General features: G+C 36.5%; 2 protein-coding genes across 5 annotated transcripts; one reads left to right on the top strand and one right to left on the bottom strand.

Moving 5' to 3' along the window:
* The first annotated feature begins 478 nt into the window (after positions 1-478).
* LOC121984561 (APO protein 4, mitochondrial-like) lies at positions 479-8,612 on the top strand. 2 transcript variants are annotated; one of them, XM_042537557.1, is made up of 4 exons: positions 479-820; positions 910-1,097; positions 1,887-2,139; positions 7,491-8,612. In XM_042537557.1, exons 3-4 carry the CDS (start codon positions 1,892-1,894, stop codon positions 8,209-8,211), a joined length of 969 nt encoding a protein of 322 aa, XP_042393491.1. In that variant the 5' UTR covers positions 479-820; positions 910-1,097; positions 1,887-1,891; the 3' UTR covers positions 8,212-8,612. The 2 variants fall into 2 exon arrangements, with proteins under 2 accessions (XP_042393491.1, XP_042393484.1); XM_042537550.1 differs by lacking the exon at positions 479-820 and having other exon boundaries at positions 910-1,143.
* Positions 8,613-9,401: 789 nt separating this feature from the next.
* LOC121984543 lies at positions 9,402-14,779 on the bottom strand. Of its 3 annotated transcripts, none has more exons than XM_042537529.1 (8): positions 14,669-14,779; positions 14,439-14,552; positions 13,083-13,188; positions 12,294-12,476; positions 10,398-10,877; positions 10,228-10,311; positions 10,039-10,130; positions 9,457-9,630 (listed from the first exon to the last, which is right to left on the bottom strand). In XM_042537529.1, exons 2-7 carry the CDS (start codon positions 14,484-14,486, stop codon positions 10,063-10,065), a joined length of 969 nt encoding a protein of 322 aa, XP_042393463.1. In that variant the 5' UTR covers positions 14,487-14,552; positions 14,669-14,779; the 3' UTR covers positions 9,457-9,630; positions 10,039-10,062. The 3 variants fall into 3 exon arrangements, with proteins under 3 accessions (XP_042393471.1, XP_042393463.1, XP_042393454.1); XM_042537520.1 differs by having other exon boundaries at positions 10,051-10,130; positions 14,669-14,768; XM_042537537.1 differs by lacking the exon at positions 12,294-12,476 and having other exon boundaries at positions 9,402-9,630; positions 14,669-14,768.
* Positions 14,780-17,928: the final 3,149 nt, after the last annotated feature.

The following is a 17,928-nucleotide window of genomic DNA, read 5'->3' as shown; positions in this document are numbered from 1 at the left end:
TAGCATATTTGAACTCCTTGTAACACCATGAATCCATAGAAACTGAAATGGACCTAGAGACCTCAGATTACACCCATTTCAGTTCCTGTGGATTCCTGATGTTGCAAGGAGTTTAACTATGCTATCCATTGTTTATTTTAGCTTCTCTAAATATATTAAAATATTATCAAAAAAATAACTAAATCTTACATTTCGTTGATGAAAGAGGTAATAGGAAAGAGAAGATAGAGAAAAGGAAAACGACAAAAAAAAGATTTAATTTGTCAGAAGGATAAAAAGGAAAGTGCACTTGAAAAAATGCGCCTTTGGTAAAAACTAAAGTAACATACGCCTTTTGGTCAATTAAGATATTTAAGTGCGTGATTTGGTAAATTGCCGAAGGAAAATTAATTTAGAATTATTTTAATTAATTTATAGGTAAATTAAATTTTAAATGGGTTAAATTAAATTCAATCGATTAGGGATTTTTTTTAAAGAAAACCTTCTCTCTGCTTTGTTTTTCTTTTCCTCCTCCGTGGTTTTTCTCCCACCGCCGCCGCAAGCCACGCTCCTCCTCGCGCCGACCTTGTTTGTTTCTCCTCCTCCTCCCACGCATCGAGTTTCTCTTCCTCATCTTCTCACCAACTTCCTTCTTCTTACTCCTCTCCACCCTTCTTCCGCTGCCCCGGATCAACACCGGCAAACCGATCAACACCGGCAACACCAGCCCTAATCCTTCTTCTTCTTCTTCTCCAAACCACCAAGACCGGAAGCAACCTTCTCCTTTTTCTTCTGCCATATGCCAGCAAGAGCAAGATCAGACTCAGCCACCAACAACAAGGCCAGTATTCCAGCATACTCTGATTCAGCCGCTGCCCTCACCCAGCATCTTTTTTTAACAATTTTTTCCAGCAACCTCTTCTTCTTCAGGCCAAGAGCGGTAGCTCTTCTTCTTCTTCCCAGCAGACTTCTCCCTCTTTTTCCAGGAAGCAGCAGCCTTTTGCAGCAACTCCTGCCTCTTCTTCCAGTCAACTGGTGCACTGCTATTCACCACCGTGGTTGTTCATCGCTGGAGTCTAGGAAAGCCACAGCTGGCTCCTCGTTTTCCAAACTCTTCGGTACCCTTCGTTCACACTGTCATTCCTTATACAAGACCAATTAAAGGTAAGGATTGATAAAATAATTGTATGTTGATATGCGAAATAATTGATTAAATTGGACCAATTATGATTGTTGTATATGCTCGGTTGGCTCGAGCATTTCATATCAACGAAACATCTCCATTATTTTGTCAGTCAAATGAAAATTCTGAGATATATATTTTATTTTATTAAAATTCTATTTAGGATGGTCTGTCTAGATTAGGATTAGAAAAAAATGAGTAAATATATAAGTTTGTTTTTTCGATAGTAGTTGAGGTCGTGCATAGGAATTGAGAGATTAAATTGAGGTAGTGGAATCAACATTTAATCCCTAAACCCTAAACCTTAGTCAATTATCAGATTTTTGTGTTATTATTAGATATTATTTTGAGTTTACTGAGTTATGTTCATATTCTACTGATACAAGTTCGAGTGTTTTTCTTCAATTAATACAAAATCGACTTTGTTCTGGAGTTATCTTTCCTCAACGAGTACCAAGCAATTTCATGATATAATGGATATTTGGATGGCACAAATATGCTTATATTCATCTATTACAATAAATTGCATCTAAGATGGTTAGTTAGATTGGGTGAATCTCTTCTGATTGGCTATTATAATTACTGTGTATTGAGTATGCTTGCAGAAAGCACCAAGAGTCCCATTCTCATTCCTGCACTTCTATATTTCATTTTTTTTTTCTTGATTAGCAAATGGCCTCATCATTGTTCTTCATTGGATATTTACTATTTGATTTGCTTTCAGGAATAATGCACTTTATGAGAAAAGCTTGTGGTTGTCTCTCCGCTGAGTTGAATCCTTTGTATACGAGACACTATGCCTCCAAAATTGATTGGAATAAACTTCGACCTATAATTATAAATAGAATAAGAAACAGGGTAAATGACTATCCAATCAGGAGCATGATTCCTGTTGCAAAAGATGTCCTTAAATCCCAAGAAATTTTGTGGAAAGGCGTTTCTTTTCTCCTCAATGTCATCCCAGTGAAGGCATGCAAGTAAGCTACTATACTCCTAGTTCATTTTATAAACCTGCATGGTTATAAATGTGCAAGGTCTCCCCATTTTATGTGATTTTGGAATTAGGAATGGCTGGGAGTTCTTCTTCCAAGGTTAACTTTGCCAAACTAATTGTTGAACACATGCCAGATTCTAGTTTACAAAGAATCAAGGTTCTAAAATTCGCTAGGCGCTAGTCGGGCAGCAGACCAGTGCTTAGCGCCTAGGCGGGGACTAGGCGCCGCTAGGCGGATTCCTCGGTATCCCTTGTTTCATGTGGACTGTGGACAATGTTATATGTAAATCTAAATGTTGTCTTAAACAATTTCATAGCAATGAAGATCTAACTATGTATGCTGAAATAAATACATACTTTCCAATACCAAAAAATGAACATGCAGTAAGTTATCATAATCATATAGTAAACAATAGAACATTGGAAAATAGTAGCAATAGTTCAATTCAAGATTACAATGCATTGTGAACTAGTAACCACTAAGCAAAATATAATTGTTAAATAACATAAATCATGTCTTAACAAAATGAGTTCAAAATTGGGAAAACTAATAATATCTCATAGACTCATATTTATTCTGCTTCTTCTTCTCCATAATTTTCAATAACTTGTTCTTCATCGGACGCAAACTCAATATCATTATTGTGATCCTCGTCTTCTTCTTCGGATTCAAAATCATCTTCATGGAGTTCTCTCACTCTGGAGCTTCTTCGGGGTTGTAGATTTTCATCTGCTCCACTTGCTTCATCAACCATTTGCCAAGTGAGCCCGGAACCTAGTTCAACTTCATCATCTTCCCCACCATCCACAATCCAACCTTGTGCATTTGAAGCATCTTTTGCAAGAAGGACATCAACATTTCTTTCTTTTTCTCTTTTTTGTTTGTTCAACAATCTAGCATTAAATTGGACAAATACTAGATTGTTCAACTTATTGGCATCCAACCTATTTCTTTTCTTTGTGTGAATCTAAAAAAACAGAGAAAGTAAATACTATAGTTAGTACCTGAATATAGAGTATAGACGTTAAAAATTATAACTAATTTAATTAAAGAGTAGACTGAAAGTTTAAAACTTACTCACACAAATGTACTCCAATTTCTTTCACACCCAGATGAACTTGTAGTTAATGAAAGTATCCTCAATGCCACCCTTAGCAAGTTAGGTGTGTGAGCACCGTATGTACTCCACCATGCACATGGATCAAATGTATCATCATTTTTTTCACATACTTTTGCTGCCAATGTTTTTCCAAATAACCCAGTCTTATTTCTATATTTTGGAAATTCCTTGTTAATAATTGTATCTTGTAAATCTAACTCATTGGCATGCAAAGTTTCCATGCATTCAAAAATCTCCATCGCGACCTCCTCATAAAGAGCAATCGAACTATCTTTGTAGTAAAAATAAGGATTCAACAAAAATGCAGTGGTATGCAATGATGTATCAAGTCTATCCTTCATTTTTGACTCAATAATGACTATGATAGGCTGATAATTTGATTCCACGTTATTCAGAGCCACCTTGATATCTTCTTTAGCTTGAAGAAGCTCCCCATATAGAAACCCCATCGATGGCTTTCTATCTCCATCTACCAATCGAAGAACTCTTACCAAAGGAGCAAATATTTTCAAACAAAGTGTTACACCATTCCAAAAACTCATGCTCATCACTGTAGAGTAAGCCAATTTTCCTTTGTTTGTTTTTGACCATTTACATTTCTCCCACATATCACTTGTAAACATGACCCTTAAACTAGTTTTTTTTTCAATCAAACTTTGCAATGTGAGGAAATTTGATGTAAACCTGGTAACTCCTGGTCGGACTATGTCTCTCTTCTTCGTGAAACTTCTCATCAATGATAAAGTCTTATGGTGAGCATAGATGACAATGGTAAAAGCCTTGGACTGCTCAATCACCTTTTTATATCGTGGAAGTTTGCCAATACTTTCAAGCATGAGATTAATAGTGTGAGTTGCACATGAACTCCAAAAGATTCCGGGTCGTTTTTCTCTCATCAATTTAGCTGCAGCCATATTGTTGGTGGTATTATCTGTAACAATCTGAACAATATTCTGAGCTCCTACTTGTTCAACACACTTGTCAACATACTCAAAAATAAGTTCAGCTGTATGTGCCTCCTCTGAAGACTCCTTAGACTCTAAAAATGTAGTACCCTCCTTGCAATTAACACACAAATTTAAGATGCTTCTTCTTTTTCTATCACTCCATGCATCTGTCATGATCGAGCATCCATTCTTTGCCCATTCTTCTTCATGTTTCTTAAGCAATTGTTTTGTTCTTTCAACTTCGGCTTTCAATAGTGACTCCCTAAGTTGATATTGAGTTGGAGGCTTGAATCCTGGTCCAAATTGACCCACTGCCTCCATTAGTTGCTTGAAGCTATCATTATCAACAGCATTGAATGAGATTTCATTTTCATAAACCCATCTCCCAACATATTATTGAATTTGTTGAGTTCTCTCTTTGAAAAGAGTCTCATTTATATTTTTTTGCCGAAGTACTTTACTTCCACTGGAGCCTGCATTTTCTGGAGCAATTGCCGATGCATATCTATCCATGGGGCTAAGTGGAAGAGGTTTTTTAACTCCATCCATCCCTTCAATTTCAAGACCTTCTTCATCTACGGAAATAGCCACCTCTGCTCTACAACTTTGTTCTTCCATTATTTTGTTCTTCTTTCTGTTCCTCCCTTCTAAAATAGCCTGTTTGCACTTATTTTTGTCTTCTTGAGATGCTTTTCGACAACCCGATACATTTCCAGGTATATTTCCAATGTGCTCCTTTATCCTATACACTCCTCCTGACATTGCTTTTCCACATAACTTACATTTAATTTTGTCAAGGTTCTTAGGATCAATCAATATCCCAAACTTCCATCCGATGTCATTTGATTTTCTTCTAAAAATTCCGGATTCGGGTTGAGTGACAGATGCTGTCGAAGATGGATTGCTTGCCGCCATTGATAACAGATAATCTGAAGGAAAAAAAATTATATATAACAAGACATAATATGATAATAAAATTTAATTATACCATACAAATATACAATACAAAATAATGAAAATATGAAATATAACATTAAGTCATTAACAAGTCTGAGAATATTTTTTTATATATCTTAATCTAATTAATAAAATTTATTAGATATTTGTTTAAATAAATTTAATTTTAAATATATTTTTTATATTATTAAATCTGTTATACACTTATATATAAATTAATAATATTTATTAGAATTTTTAAAATTTTAATTTAATTTTCATATTTTTAAAACTGATTTATATAAATTAATAATATTTATTAGAATTTTTAAAATTTTAATTTAATTTTCATATTTTTAAAACTGATTTATATAAATTAATAATATTTATTAGAATTTTAAAAATTTTAATATAATTTTAATAATTAATATTTATAAATTCGATTAATATACATTTATAATATATAAAATTTATAAATATGATTTATATAAATTAATAATATTTATTAAAAATTTTGATATAATTTTAATATGTATAAATCCGATTAATATAAATTTATAATATATAAAATTTATAATTTATAAATAATTAAATATGATTTATTAATTTATTAATATGTATTATATGTTTTTTAATTTTAAATATTTTTATATTTTTAAATCTGATAAAGTGATAAATGATAATATTTATTATAATTTTTTAAATATGTTAATATATAAATTAATATTTAATATTATTTATTTAAAAAAATTAAATATATTATTTATATATTTAAATATGATTATATAAATTAATAATGGTTATTAGAATTTTATATATAATTTTATATATTTAAATTTGTTTTATATAAATTAATAATATTTATTATAAAAAAGATAAATTTTAAATATATTTAATTGGGATCTTAATTTTATTAGGGTTTATGAACTCAACCTTATTATTAAAATTATCCTCGTTAGGAGTTAGGAATTGTTTTAATTTATTAAATCTAAAAAAAAATAAAAAATAAATAAAAAAAAACGCTAAAATTGCGACTCTGTCGCTAGTCTCGCGACTCGTGCGATGGCGCGGACGGCGGACACCACGGGCCGCCACCGGCGGCTCGCGGGAGGGCTCCGGCGCTGCCAGACGAGTCCAATACGTCCGGCGAAGTCCGGCGTTGCTTCCAACGGCGCCGGTAGCGTCGCGCGGAAAGCTTTTGGCACAGCCAGAAGCATCGCGACTCTACCGGCGTTGCTCGAAGCAACGCCGGACTTCACCGGACGCGTACGGCGCGTCCGGCGAAGCTTCCGGCAGCGTTTGACACCTGCGATGCGTCCGGTGCTGCCGCGACGAAGATTTGAGAAACAAACAAAGTGCGATGAAACAAAAATGAACAGAAACAAAAACTTACCGGAAGCAAGCGATCAGGAAGACGAACAGTCGGGGTGATGAAACAAACGAACGCCTGGCAAATACCTAAAAATCGGGTTTAACATGCCTTAAAAAGCTTGGCCCGCCGAACCCGCCGAAGCCCGCGGAGGACCGCCGAGGACCGCCTAGGCGGCCCAGTCGCCTAGGGCTTCCGCCTCGCTGGTTTCCGGCGCGGCATCCTGCCGCACAGCGCCTAGGCGGCCGCCTAGGGCGCAATTTCGAACACTGCAAAGAATTACTCTTTTCTTCACTAGTCTTGATTTTGTATTGAAAGAGTTTTCTTTTGGAAATATGGTTCATCCCTTATTTGCCTATCGGATCATGTCTACCATTCTTTGAGACAGTCCAGGCAAAGATAACAATCATCCTTAAGGTTTGGTGTATATTATCGTTTTTTCTTCTTAATCAATACTGGTGATTTTTTTTACATATACCCACCGTAGTTCATAATAGAAGTTACATTACATGAACTTATACAATGTTTATGACATTATTGCTGCTCACATTAATCTGCCTGAAATCATGGATTGATTGTCAAAAATAGTAAAGGTTTGTGTATATAATTGTCTTTTCAACCAATCTGTTTGTGAGATTATTTTTTCCTCTTAGTCACCTGTGTTGATTTTTTTGTTCCAATCCATATACTTACCATAGTTCATAATGGAATTTAGGTTACAGGAATTTCTATACATTTTTGATGACATTGTTTCTGCTCTAGTTAATCTGTATGAATTCATGGATTGATAGTCGTTTTCCACCTTCAATTTTTAACTCACTCTAAAGAGTATGATACTTTTTCAAGCCTTTGTTCCTTGACCCATTATTTCTCTTTCCTCTGTATCGAAATTTCCAAAAGCATTCATTGGTGTTACCATCATCTCGATTTGTCTTGATAGTATTTTGTAATATTATTTCAGCTCCTGTCCTGAAGTCTATATTGGCAAAACTGGACATCAGATAAACACGTGCCGGGGTTTCAAAAAGAGGGCTAAGAACCTTCCACACCAATGGACAGAAGGAAAATTAAATGACATCCTTCCCCGAGTTGAATCCTATCATCTCCAACACATGCGGAAAAGCATGATAAAGCATGATCAGAGATTTGACTTGCCTCGTGTGCCTGCGATTCTCGAGCTGTGCCATCAAGCAGGAGTAGAAATCCCCGATGAGGTTTTATACAGTTATTATAGAGAATCCTATGATAGCATAGAATATCCAGGGCAGGTTGCTACCCTGCTGGGAGAAGACATCCAGTCAATTGCTGTGACCACCCTGGACGCATGGGAGAATCTCAGGCTGGGATTGCAGAAGCTTCTTTTTGTCTACCCAGTGAAGGTCTGCCAATATTGTTCAGAAATCCATGTTGGTCCAACAGGGCACAAGGTTCGGGTTTGCGGGCTATTTAAGCACGAAAGTTGGAGGGGGATTCATAAGTGGAAGAGAGCAGAGGTGGATGACTTGGTACCGCCAAAGGTGGTGTGGCACCGGCGGCCTCAAGATCCACCAGTGCTGCTCGATCATGGGCGAAATTTCTATGGGCATGCACCTGCGGTGGTGGAGCTCTGCATCCAAGCCGGAGCTAGAGTGCATCCAAAATACTTCTGCATAATGAAGATTCATGGATTTCCTGGCAACTGAGCTTTGAAGGGCCACCTGCTCCATTCACCGAGTTCATGGTCTGATTTAACAATTTTGACATCGTTGTATGCTATCATTTAGAGTGGTTGCTCGTCATAGGCATCGGCATCAATAGCAAATTGATCACTGCAGAATCTCGAGGCTCAGCAGTTGGAAGAGGTTTGATAATTGCACTAATTTATTTTCTCATATTGAATGTGTAAGATGAGTGGTAGCATATTGGAAGATTTTTCTTTAGATTCGTGTTCCATCCTCGTGTACATATGGATGATCCATATCAACTAGAACGAAGGACAGGTTTCAATTTGTTTCCGACCTTCGCTTGTTCTGTAAAATTGACTTGTTTGCCATGAACTCATTGTGAGGCTGGTTAATAAACACATGTACACCTCTTTAGTTTATTGTTATTTCATAGAGTTTTTCTATTTTTTTTGTTGTCTTATTTACCTTGGAAAATTAAGGATGTATATATATATAATCGATTCAACATCGAAATTTTCTAATCGAGCTAATATTGTTAAATTACTAGGTATTAATTATTAGATTATTTCCGTTAATTAACCCAAACACTTAAATAATAGATAATAATTAAATACATATTAATTATTAGTAAGTTAATATGGATTAATATTACTTTAATAAAAAATGGGGCATGCGTGAGTTTTTTTTTATGTATTGTCCTCGCATATCATAAAAACATTATATTGTTGATCAATTTAATCCTCGAAGAATATCAAATGAAGTGTCCATCATTTAATTTAAATAAAATAAAGATAAACCAATAAATTTTTTTTTAAAAAAAAAAATTAAAGTATGCATATAACAAAAGATGTTTTGAGTATTGTTCGATATCTGAACTCATGAATGAAACCGCATGATTTTTTTTTTTTAATAATCCAGGTATGTAAGCCATTATAGTTCTAAAGATGGACAATCCGATCCTACAAATCGACCACAGACAAATCTGGCCCAACAATCAACATCTCGGATTTTCATTGAAAAAAAATGCCCTGCAACTGAAATTTAAACTGAGTGCTTAGGAATATTTGTGCGATATTATTTTTGATTATGCAGTAATGAATAACTCAACAAGGAATAGTATGTTTTCCTCTTTTAATTTCTAGAATCGCAACCGTATGACAACCATATTCATTAATTACTTCGCATGCGACAATGAAAAGGCAAAAGACATACGATGCACGCTCAGTGGCATTACGAAAGGACACCAGATCTTAGAACACAAAATTGAAGTGCCACGCCACTTTTCTATTTATTAAAACACAAGTCATTTTAGAATCTTCTAATTGGCAGGAAATAATTAGCATCACTCAAACACATGCGAGTTGATCAACTCGGCGAAATCCCAAGAACAAGCAACTTGTCAATCCAATATGTACAGATGCCTGGTCAACCTGCACACTGTTATTTGGAGTCTGAGCGTCAGAATCTGATAGATGGTAGAGAGATGAAAAGTCCAACCATCAAAGGTGAGAACTAAGGAAACAGAAGATCCAAATGGTCCATTTACTATCAACATAATCGCTAATTTCATTTATATGTTTCATTCAAATACAACTAGATATCATCGGCATGAAGCATGAATCTTACAAAACTGGCGTTAGTGGTAGGAGACTTTCTAGCTTAACAACAGACCCACAAAGCTTCATGCTTGTCTGGGAATTAATTATAGATAATTATCCAAGAATTCAGAAAGATAAGCAATAATGGAAGTTAGTTAAGATTATATTACTATAACAAGTTCTTGAGAATGTTAGGACTGTTCTTGAGATTGTTCTTTATAAATTTCTGTAAAACATAAAAATATACCTGGTAACAAACCTGAGGAAATCGTCAGTCACTTCCGAAATCCTCATAGCTGACTCCTTCGGAGATGGTGTCAAGTTTCCTCATGTCTTCTTCTGAATAATAAAATATAAAAAATTGATGGTTCAAAAACATAACTCAACGTGAAAAATTGCAAAGGGTGAATGAAAAAAAACAAACAAAGAAAGTAACCTTTTAATTCCCTTCCTGGGGAGTCTGAGAAGTTATTTGAATCATGTGGAAGATAAGGAGATCTATCATAATTCTCCAAAATATCTGTTAAAAAAAAAATACTATGTTACAAAATAGAACAGAATATGGAAATAAAACATTCCATTTGAAATATAATGATAGGAAGCGACCAGCACAGTGAGTGAAATCATCTGTTAAATCTGAAAAACTGAAATTTCGGGGAATCTGACTAAATCCAAGTGTAGACGTATCAATGTCCAAGAGAGTATCATTTAGTGGCTGCCCCGTCAATTCTGAGCTACTGAATGATCCAACTGAAACATCTCCAATGGATTGGTGTGTTTCCAATATGCTACTGTCATTACTGAATGGGAACTCAGAATTGTTCAAATAGTTAGGTTCTGACTTAATTATTGTTCTGTTCATTCCTGGAACCGTTGACATATTGGAGTCATGTGCAGATAACATACTCGTTGAGGGATTCATGCTCGCACCAAGAATAGAGGAATCACTGCCAAGATAGTTTCCTTCTTGTCCTGATGATCTTCCATTCATAATAACATTTGGAAAACCTCCATTGCAAATCATGCCATCAAGCTTGGCAGGTGAAGATGTGTGTTGAGGTATATAGCACAAGGGAGATTGATGCACTGGAAAAATAACGATAGCAATAATTTTCCATAACAAGTTTTTTAATTCATCCACAGAAATAGTCATCAATCAATAAAGAGTCAAAATATTTAAGTAAATTAATTTTGATCAAATCTCACCACAGTATTCCAAGCTTTTGTTCTGCACATAAAGCAAGTTCACTACTAAGGTCATCAATCTTCATAATGAACTGAAGTTAGTCCTTACATCCTTCTATTACTATATTGAATGCATTTTAGTCCTTAACCAATTATTTGTTAAGCAAAGGAACAAATTCACAGTTATAGATATTTCACCAAACCTAAGAATACGACCTATTGTTAGGTTGACTGAAAACAAACTTGTAATAACTTGCTACTCAAGTTTAATAGATGTTGGCTGTGAATTGCATTTTCCTTGGCACAGCAATCAGTAAATGACCCAATCATTTAGACATACATCTGTTTTCTTTCTTTTACATTATCAAATCACAACAGCAATCAGTATATGTTTTCTTTTCTCTTTCTATTCCACACCATCCATCACCATCCTGTGTATTAGATAATCTTGATATGTTAGAACTTAATTATCAATAAAAAGAGCTCAAACTCAAAATAGTTGAAAGTAAAAATCTGAAGATTTTGGTCCAAGGTTTCCACTTAACAATCATCAATTTACACCTAGCATCTTTCAGTAAATAAACATTAAAATACCATTTCTAATTAAGTTATCCATGATAGCTATGGATTTTATTTTATTTTTAATAATGCAAACGGATCAAACTCATACATTAAAAAAATAAGGCAAGAGAAAGCATCCCATGCAGTCTGTTATGACATAAGGCCAATGCAATACAAATCAAGGAAAGAAAGACTCCACCCAATATTCACACGCTTGTATAAATTCTGTAGTCACATCTCTGACATTAGACGCCATGAATTCTGCAGCCAACGTTCTCCAAACTACATTACTCTAAAACTGAATAAATTGAAGTATTTTCCTTTATAGAAAGTGAGAAAACACATCCACTAAAGTATTCAAGAAAATTTCAGAAGCATTGCTTTTCATCTGACTGTTTTGAAGAAAGTAATCCAGTATTCTTTCTCCCATCAAATGTAGGACGTGCCACTTAAAAAATAAAATGACAGGTTTCTAACAGATCTGTGACATTTACATTCTTTCAATATAGCAACATCCAAGTATTGAAGTTCCAAAAGACAGCCAAGTATACTTTACCAATATTTTAAAAGAAAAGATGGATAAAAATCAGAATCCAAATTCCTAGAAATTAAAAAGTTGAGTAAAAGGATAAAATGGTATATTGTTTAAAAATAATCCCAAAGATTTTTAAACAAGCTCCATGCCAGAGGAATACAATATAAGCCAATTACAAAAATTATCTAAATAAGGATTATAAGAGTTAGAAAGAAGCATACTAGCAGAAGAGTTAGACCCATTGGGCAGAGGTATGCTAGAAACACCAGATGGGCATGCTTTCTGCATCATCTCAACTTGTTTTTCAAGGAGCTTGTTGAAAACCATTATTTGATTCTTAACAATAAGTCTAACATGATATGCCTCAAAAAATTCTCGATTCTCTTCCTCAAGTTTTTGCCAAACTGTAGTGCAAACAATGTGCAAAGTATTATCATTCTTATAACCAACTAGCATGAATTGTCCATGACTGAAAAGAAAATCAATAATCATACTGATGGTAGCTTAGAAATTATTGTTAACTGATTGTCTATATATACATGTACATTGTTTAACACTTAATAGCAGAAATCAGATAAGAAGAATTAATTTAGTGCCTCTAATTGTCCCTGCTTCATTCAAGGCCCCATCATTACAGGATCTACTTTCATAAATCAATATTAGGTGATTTAATAGAACATGAAATCTTGTTTAAACAATTGTAATATCAGCCAAATTGTTGCATGTAAACAATACCGAGCATGATAAAGTTCAATTAGAATACTTGCATTGCCATACTGCACCTATATGCTGAATGTGATATGAAAGTATAGATAAATATTCAACAATTTTCAACTCTTTGCATGGTTTTATTGCAGATACATCTAATAATTCCAAAAGATCAACTTATTAACAGATAAATCAAGTAAACCAACATGAAATAGAACAAAAATGATCAAAATAGACCGGAATAACTAGAATAAAATCTCACTATGCTACACTTCAAGATATAAAGCATATTTATTAACTACCAAGTTGAGTGAAACTGGGCTCTATCTTTGCCTGAATAGATAATGTGTCAATTACTTCTTTCTGATTCATATAGAGCTGCAGGCACCGCTCAATAAGGTTCTGAACCTGAAATTTCAAAATAAAGGAATAACAAACTGGAACAATGCATAGGTCTCAATCCAAAATAAATTCAAACATAAAAGATACTAGACTCAATGATACTGAAAATAAAAGATACTTAACTCAATCCTATTAAAAATAAAAGATACTCGACTTAAATAAAAATCAATTACTATAGCTAAATCAATTCTCTTGATATGCATCCTTCATTCTAAATTTGTCGTGTGCATCTCTTGTATTTGATGGGTTCTAGATGGGCTTACCTACTACGGTCCACAACAATTGTCCATTTAATAAAATATAGTTTAGTACAACCATCAAATGGAATGCACCATTGATGTTTATGATTGCTTGACTGAATTCCATAAAGCATGCTTCCTATATAACTTCTTGATAATCACACGTAGTATAAGAATTACTTGAATAAGGAAGATTTCATATTATCCTGATAAAATCAGAATCTTGACTTCCTTTGACGTATTTGAACAACAGGCCATGTTTCTTTTTAAAAAAATTATTGGCTTTCCCAGTTCCGTTTCAAAAGAAAGTAAAATTGTTTTTGAGTTTGTGTTTGATAGCAATTTCATAAGACAATAAGTAAATTCGTAAAATATGTCCTGGGTAACTAAGGTAGAAGGGGGGAAAACTACATCATTGGCCAATCAAATAGAACTGAGAGACCTCTAACTGCAGAATAGTCATTTTTATGGAGTCGTATCACAGTATACTCCCCCACCAACGAGAAATAACCTCATGGTCACCCGCCACCTATAGCTCCATCCTCAAGGTCATCTACTAGTCCACTCCACATAGCACCCTAGCTTATTGGTTACGAATGGGGCTCACCATAATGCTACTAACATCCAAGATCAGTGGTCTAACAATTCAAAATGACCATTCACTTCGACAGTTTGCCCTCCACCCTTTTAATTCATAGATCATCTTACATTACCAACTTGGAGCTGTAGAATGTTCCTGTCTACATCCCATGGGCACTTACCATCAGTCACGTTGTGAACACTACTCTGAAAAATGTAGCATCGCATGCAAAAACTAACTCGTCATGAGAAAAAAAGGCTAATGATAACTCAAAACATAGCTTCCGCTACACTCACTTGTCTTACGGCCTACCGAAAAAATCCACCAACGTTCAGATAAAACAGACCGACCGCAACACACGAACAACCAAAAAGGAGGCGACATGATCGCGATCAAAAGAACCAAAAAACCTAACAAACCGGGGGAGAGACACGCACCAGTTGTATGTCCTCACGAGACACCTTCCTGACTTCTCCGCTGGCCATCGCTCCCCTCGCTCCGGTCCCCAAAACACCACGATCGTGGTTGCAGAAGACGGATCACCAAAGAACCTACCAAACCACCTTGTCGAAGTCAGTTGATCACAGAAGTACGCAGCATGATCCCGCAGCAGAAGAAGGAGATCAAGCCGTAAAGAGCGAGAAGAGATGAGAGGCGACGGAAAGACCTCGGGACGGAGCTCGGCGGAGAGGATTCTCTGCGAAGGTGGCAGAGGGAGGATTGGGATATGGAGTGGGAACAGGGAGAGAAGGAGCTGAAATCGGAGTGCGCCCACCCACTTGACTTGAGTTGGGGTTTTATTTGGGTGGGGGACAAAATGACAAGGAAAACGTCGCCGTTGATCAGCAATCCAGCGGGCACAATTTTTTGGTCCCTTTTATTTTTATTATTATTATTTATTTTTGTAATGTGATTTTGGATTTGAACAAGAAAAAAAAAAGGGAGAAAATGGGAAATAATGATAAGGATTTTGCATACCTATCCATCCATCAGTCATTTGGATGTGAGTGCGTTCGAGACCTCAATCTATTTCGTATCTAATATTAATATTAATATTAATATTATTATTATTATTATTTTAATAATGAAATATTCTAACGAGGAAAATGTTGTGTGGTATAACAGCGAGAGGGATTAAAACGTCTTTGGACGGACAGATGATTATTGGGGTGTTGTCATTAATAGATTTAGAGGTTAATTCTTGATAATAAAATATTGATTGGTTTTTGTCTTTTCCTATATAATGGTGATGGTTTAAAAGTTAAAAAAAGTTATCGATGAATAACTAAGAGACTGATAGTCTGAGACGTAACCTTTTACCACCTAGAGGGATTAAAAACAAGGAGCCATATGAGAGGGAGGGGGTGTTGCTACAAGTATGCACTAAGAAAATTGTTATAAGGGCATTATGATGATGGATGGATCTCTCCCAGGGAGGAACCACATACCCAGATGACACAAACCCTCTTGACTCTATCGGTCTTGCTAAAAGATACCAACAACTCTTACAAGACTAAAAGCAACCACTCTCCCTCAGTGAATTCTCAAGGATTAGCCTACAACTCCATCAGCTACAACAAGTAGCAATACAGGCAGCTAACTCCCTCCAGCAGCTAAGGCTGCTGCATACCATGAAAAAGGAAGAATGTCAATGGAGGAGTGCATATGATAATTGGTGATTTGATTGGTACCCTACTACTAAACAGATAGACGAACAGCTGGCAACAACTACAAATCTACTACATGACGCCTTTGGACGGATGGACTCGTTCCAGCTGTAAAGGATCACAACTACTTTGCGGAGGTGGTGGACCCTCAAAGAATCTTGTGACTCATCCAACAAATAAAGAATGCGAATTATTGTATTAAAACAGTATGAGTGTGTGTCTCTGCGTTGGAAAGCAGATTCTCTCTTATCCTGAGGCAACAAACGCATGTGATGATGGGACTCAATGAGCACCCAACATCATTTGCCCACCTCTATATAAGAGAAGTAGTATAACCCTTACAAGTCATTCAAGCAAACCATGAGCCTTACTTGGGGTATTGTAAAGAGTTTGGCAATAAGAATCTATAAGTTTCTCATCCTTTCTTCTTATTTCTTTTGCTAAACTTATATAGATTTATCGATCCTAGATCCTCACACCCCACACTCACACACCTTATGATCTCGCCTCTGTAATCATAGTTAATAACTCCAGTGCCAATATCCATTCCATATTTCCATGTGTAGCTAGATCTGGGGGTGATTCACCCATAGCTTCCCCATGGAATTGCCATACCGATACCAGTATGAATTTGAGCCCTCCTTCGTGGAGGTATGGTGCAGTTATGACTTGCTGCTAAATCATATCCTACAACACTCGAGGATTTTCTCTTAGGTAAAATTACAGAGGGAGAGAATAAGTATACCGAATCGTCAGGATAGATTTGATCTTCAAGAGTTTCATCTACTGGGTCATCAATATATGTGAATACTCTTAGTGCCTGCTCCACGAGAACCACCAATGTATGTAAGGACTCTTCGTCACTTTGTATTTCTTCATCATGTTAGGACCAAAAGTAGCTAGAGGGGGGGTGAATAGCTCGTCGCGTTCGCTCGGTGCTCGGCGTTGCTTGTTTCTTCAAAGATATGGCAGCGAAAAATACACAAACAATCACACAACGCTAACACGGTTGGTTTACTTGGTATCCACCTCACAAGAGGTGACTAATCCAAGGATCCACACCAACACACACACCCCCCACTAATAAAACTCTCCTTTATGGTAACTACCAAGGGCGGAGAAGCCCTACAAGACTCAATACAAGAAGAGAGGGAAATGATACAAGAAATACAAGCTTACAATGAGTATTAACCCTAACCCTAGCTTCTCTTCTTGGCTTTGATCCGCCTCTTGACTTGGAGAACTTCCAAGATCCTTCAAGAACTGGCGATCTGAGCTTTGTGAGTGCTGTGGAGGAGCTGGCGAGAGATCTGGAGTGAATCGGTGAAGAGGTGCCGAAGACAACGTTCGCCTGCGGCTATAAACCCGACGCAACGGTCGGATCCCGATCGATTCGAAAGTTCCTAATCGATCGGGGAGGTTTTGGATCGATCCACGGATCGATCCAGAGCGCCTCTCTGAAAACGCTGGATCGATCCATGGATCGATCCGAGCTCGCGCGAAGCGGCCGCGTCCCAATCGATCCACCGATCGATCGGACATCTGGATCGATCCACGGATCGATCCGAGGCTCTGCTTTCGACCAGATCGATCCATCGATCGATCCATCTCTGAATCGATCCATCGATCGATCCAAAGACTTGGTTTTGCCCAAAACCAAGTCCCAAGCCTCTCAAACCAACATCCGGTCAACCTTGACCGTTGGTACATCATGCCAGCATCCGGTCACTCCTTTGACCGCTAGGACTTCCACCAAGTGTCGGTCAATCCTTTGACCCACTTGGACTTTTCTATTCATGTCAAGTATCGGTCACTCCTTGACCTACTTGGACTTCCATCAGATGTCTGGTCAATCCCTTTGACCTATCTGTATTTCCTCGTGCCAAGTATCCAGTCAATCCTTTGACCTACTTGGACTTCCCAACACCAGATGTCCGATCACCCTTGATCCATCTGGATTTTTCCTTGCCTGGCTTCACTCACCAGGACTTTCACCTAGCTTCACTCACTAGGGTTTTCCATCTGCCTAGCTTTACTCACTAGGGCTTTCACCTGGCTTCACTCACCAGGACTTTCACCTAGCTTCACTCACTAGGGTTTTCAATCTGCCTAGCTTCACTCACTAGGACTTTTCTTCTGCCTGACTTCACTCACCAGGACTCCCATTCTACCTAACATCCCAGATAGGACTTCCCAGTCAAGTATCCGGTCAACCTTGACCTACTTGACTCTTCTTCAATCAATTTCTTATTGTCAAACA

Source organism: Zingiber officinale, chromosome 1B (genome assembly GCF_018446385.1).
Source record: "Zingiber officinale cultivar Zhangliang chromosome 1B, Zo_v1.1, whole genome shotgun sequence".
Classification (NCBI taxonomy): Eukaryota; Viridiplantae; Streptophyta; class Magnoliopsida; order Zingiberales; family Zingiberaceae; genus Zingiber; species Zingiber officinale.
This window is presented reverse-complemented; position numbering and strand designations above follow the sequence as displayed.

Coding starts and splice junctions, on each gene's coding strand:
- LOC121984561 (XM_042537557.1), top strand. CDS start 1,892: ATGCACTTTATGAGAAAAGCTTGTGGTTGTCTCTCCGCTGAGTTGAAT. Junction 2,140..7,490: donor ATCCCAGTGAAGGCATGCAA/GTAAGCTACTAT, acceptor ATATTATTTCAG/CTCCTGTCCTGAAGTCTATA.
- LOC121984543 (XM_042537529.1), bottom strand. CDS start 14,486: ATGGCCAGCGGAGAAGTCAGGAAGGTGTCTCGTGAGGACATACAACTG. Junction 13,189..14,438: donor CTCGTGAGGACATACAACTG/GTGCGTGTCTCT, acceptor TTGAAATTTCAG/GTTCAGAACCTTATTGAGCG. Junction 10,131..10,227: donor CCCAGGAAGGGAATTAAAAG/GTTACTTTCTTT, acceptor TTTATTATTCAG/AAGAAGACATGAGGAAACTT.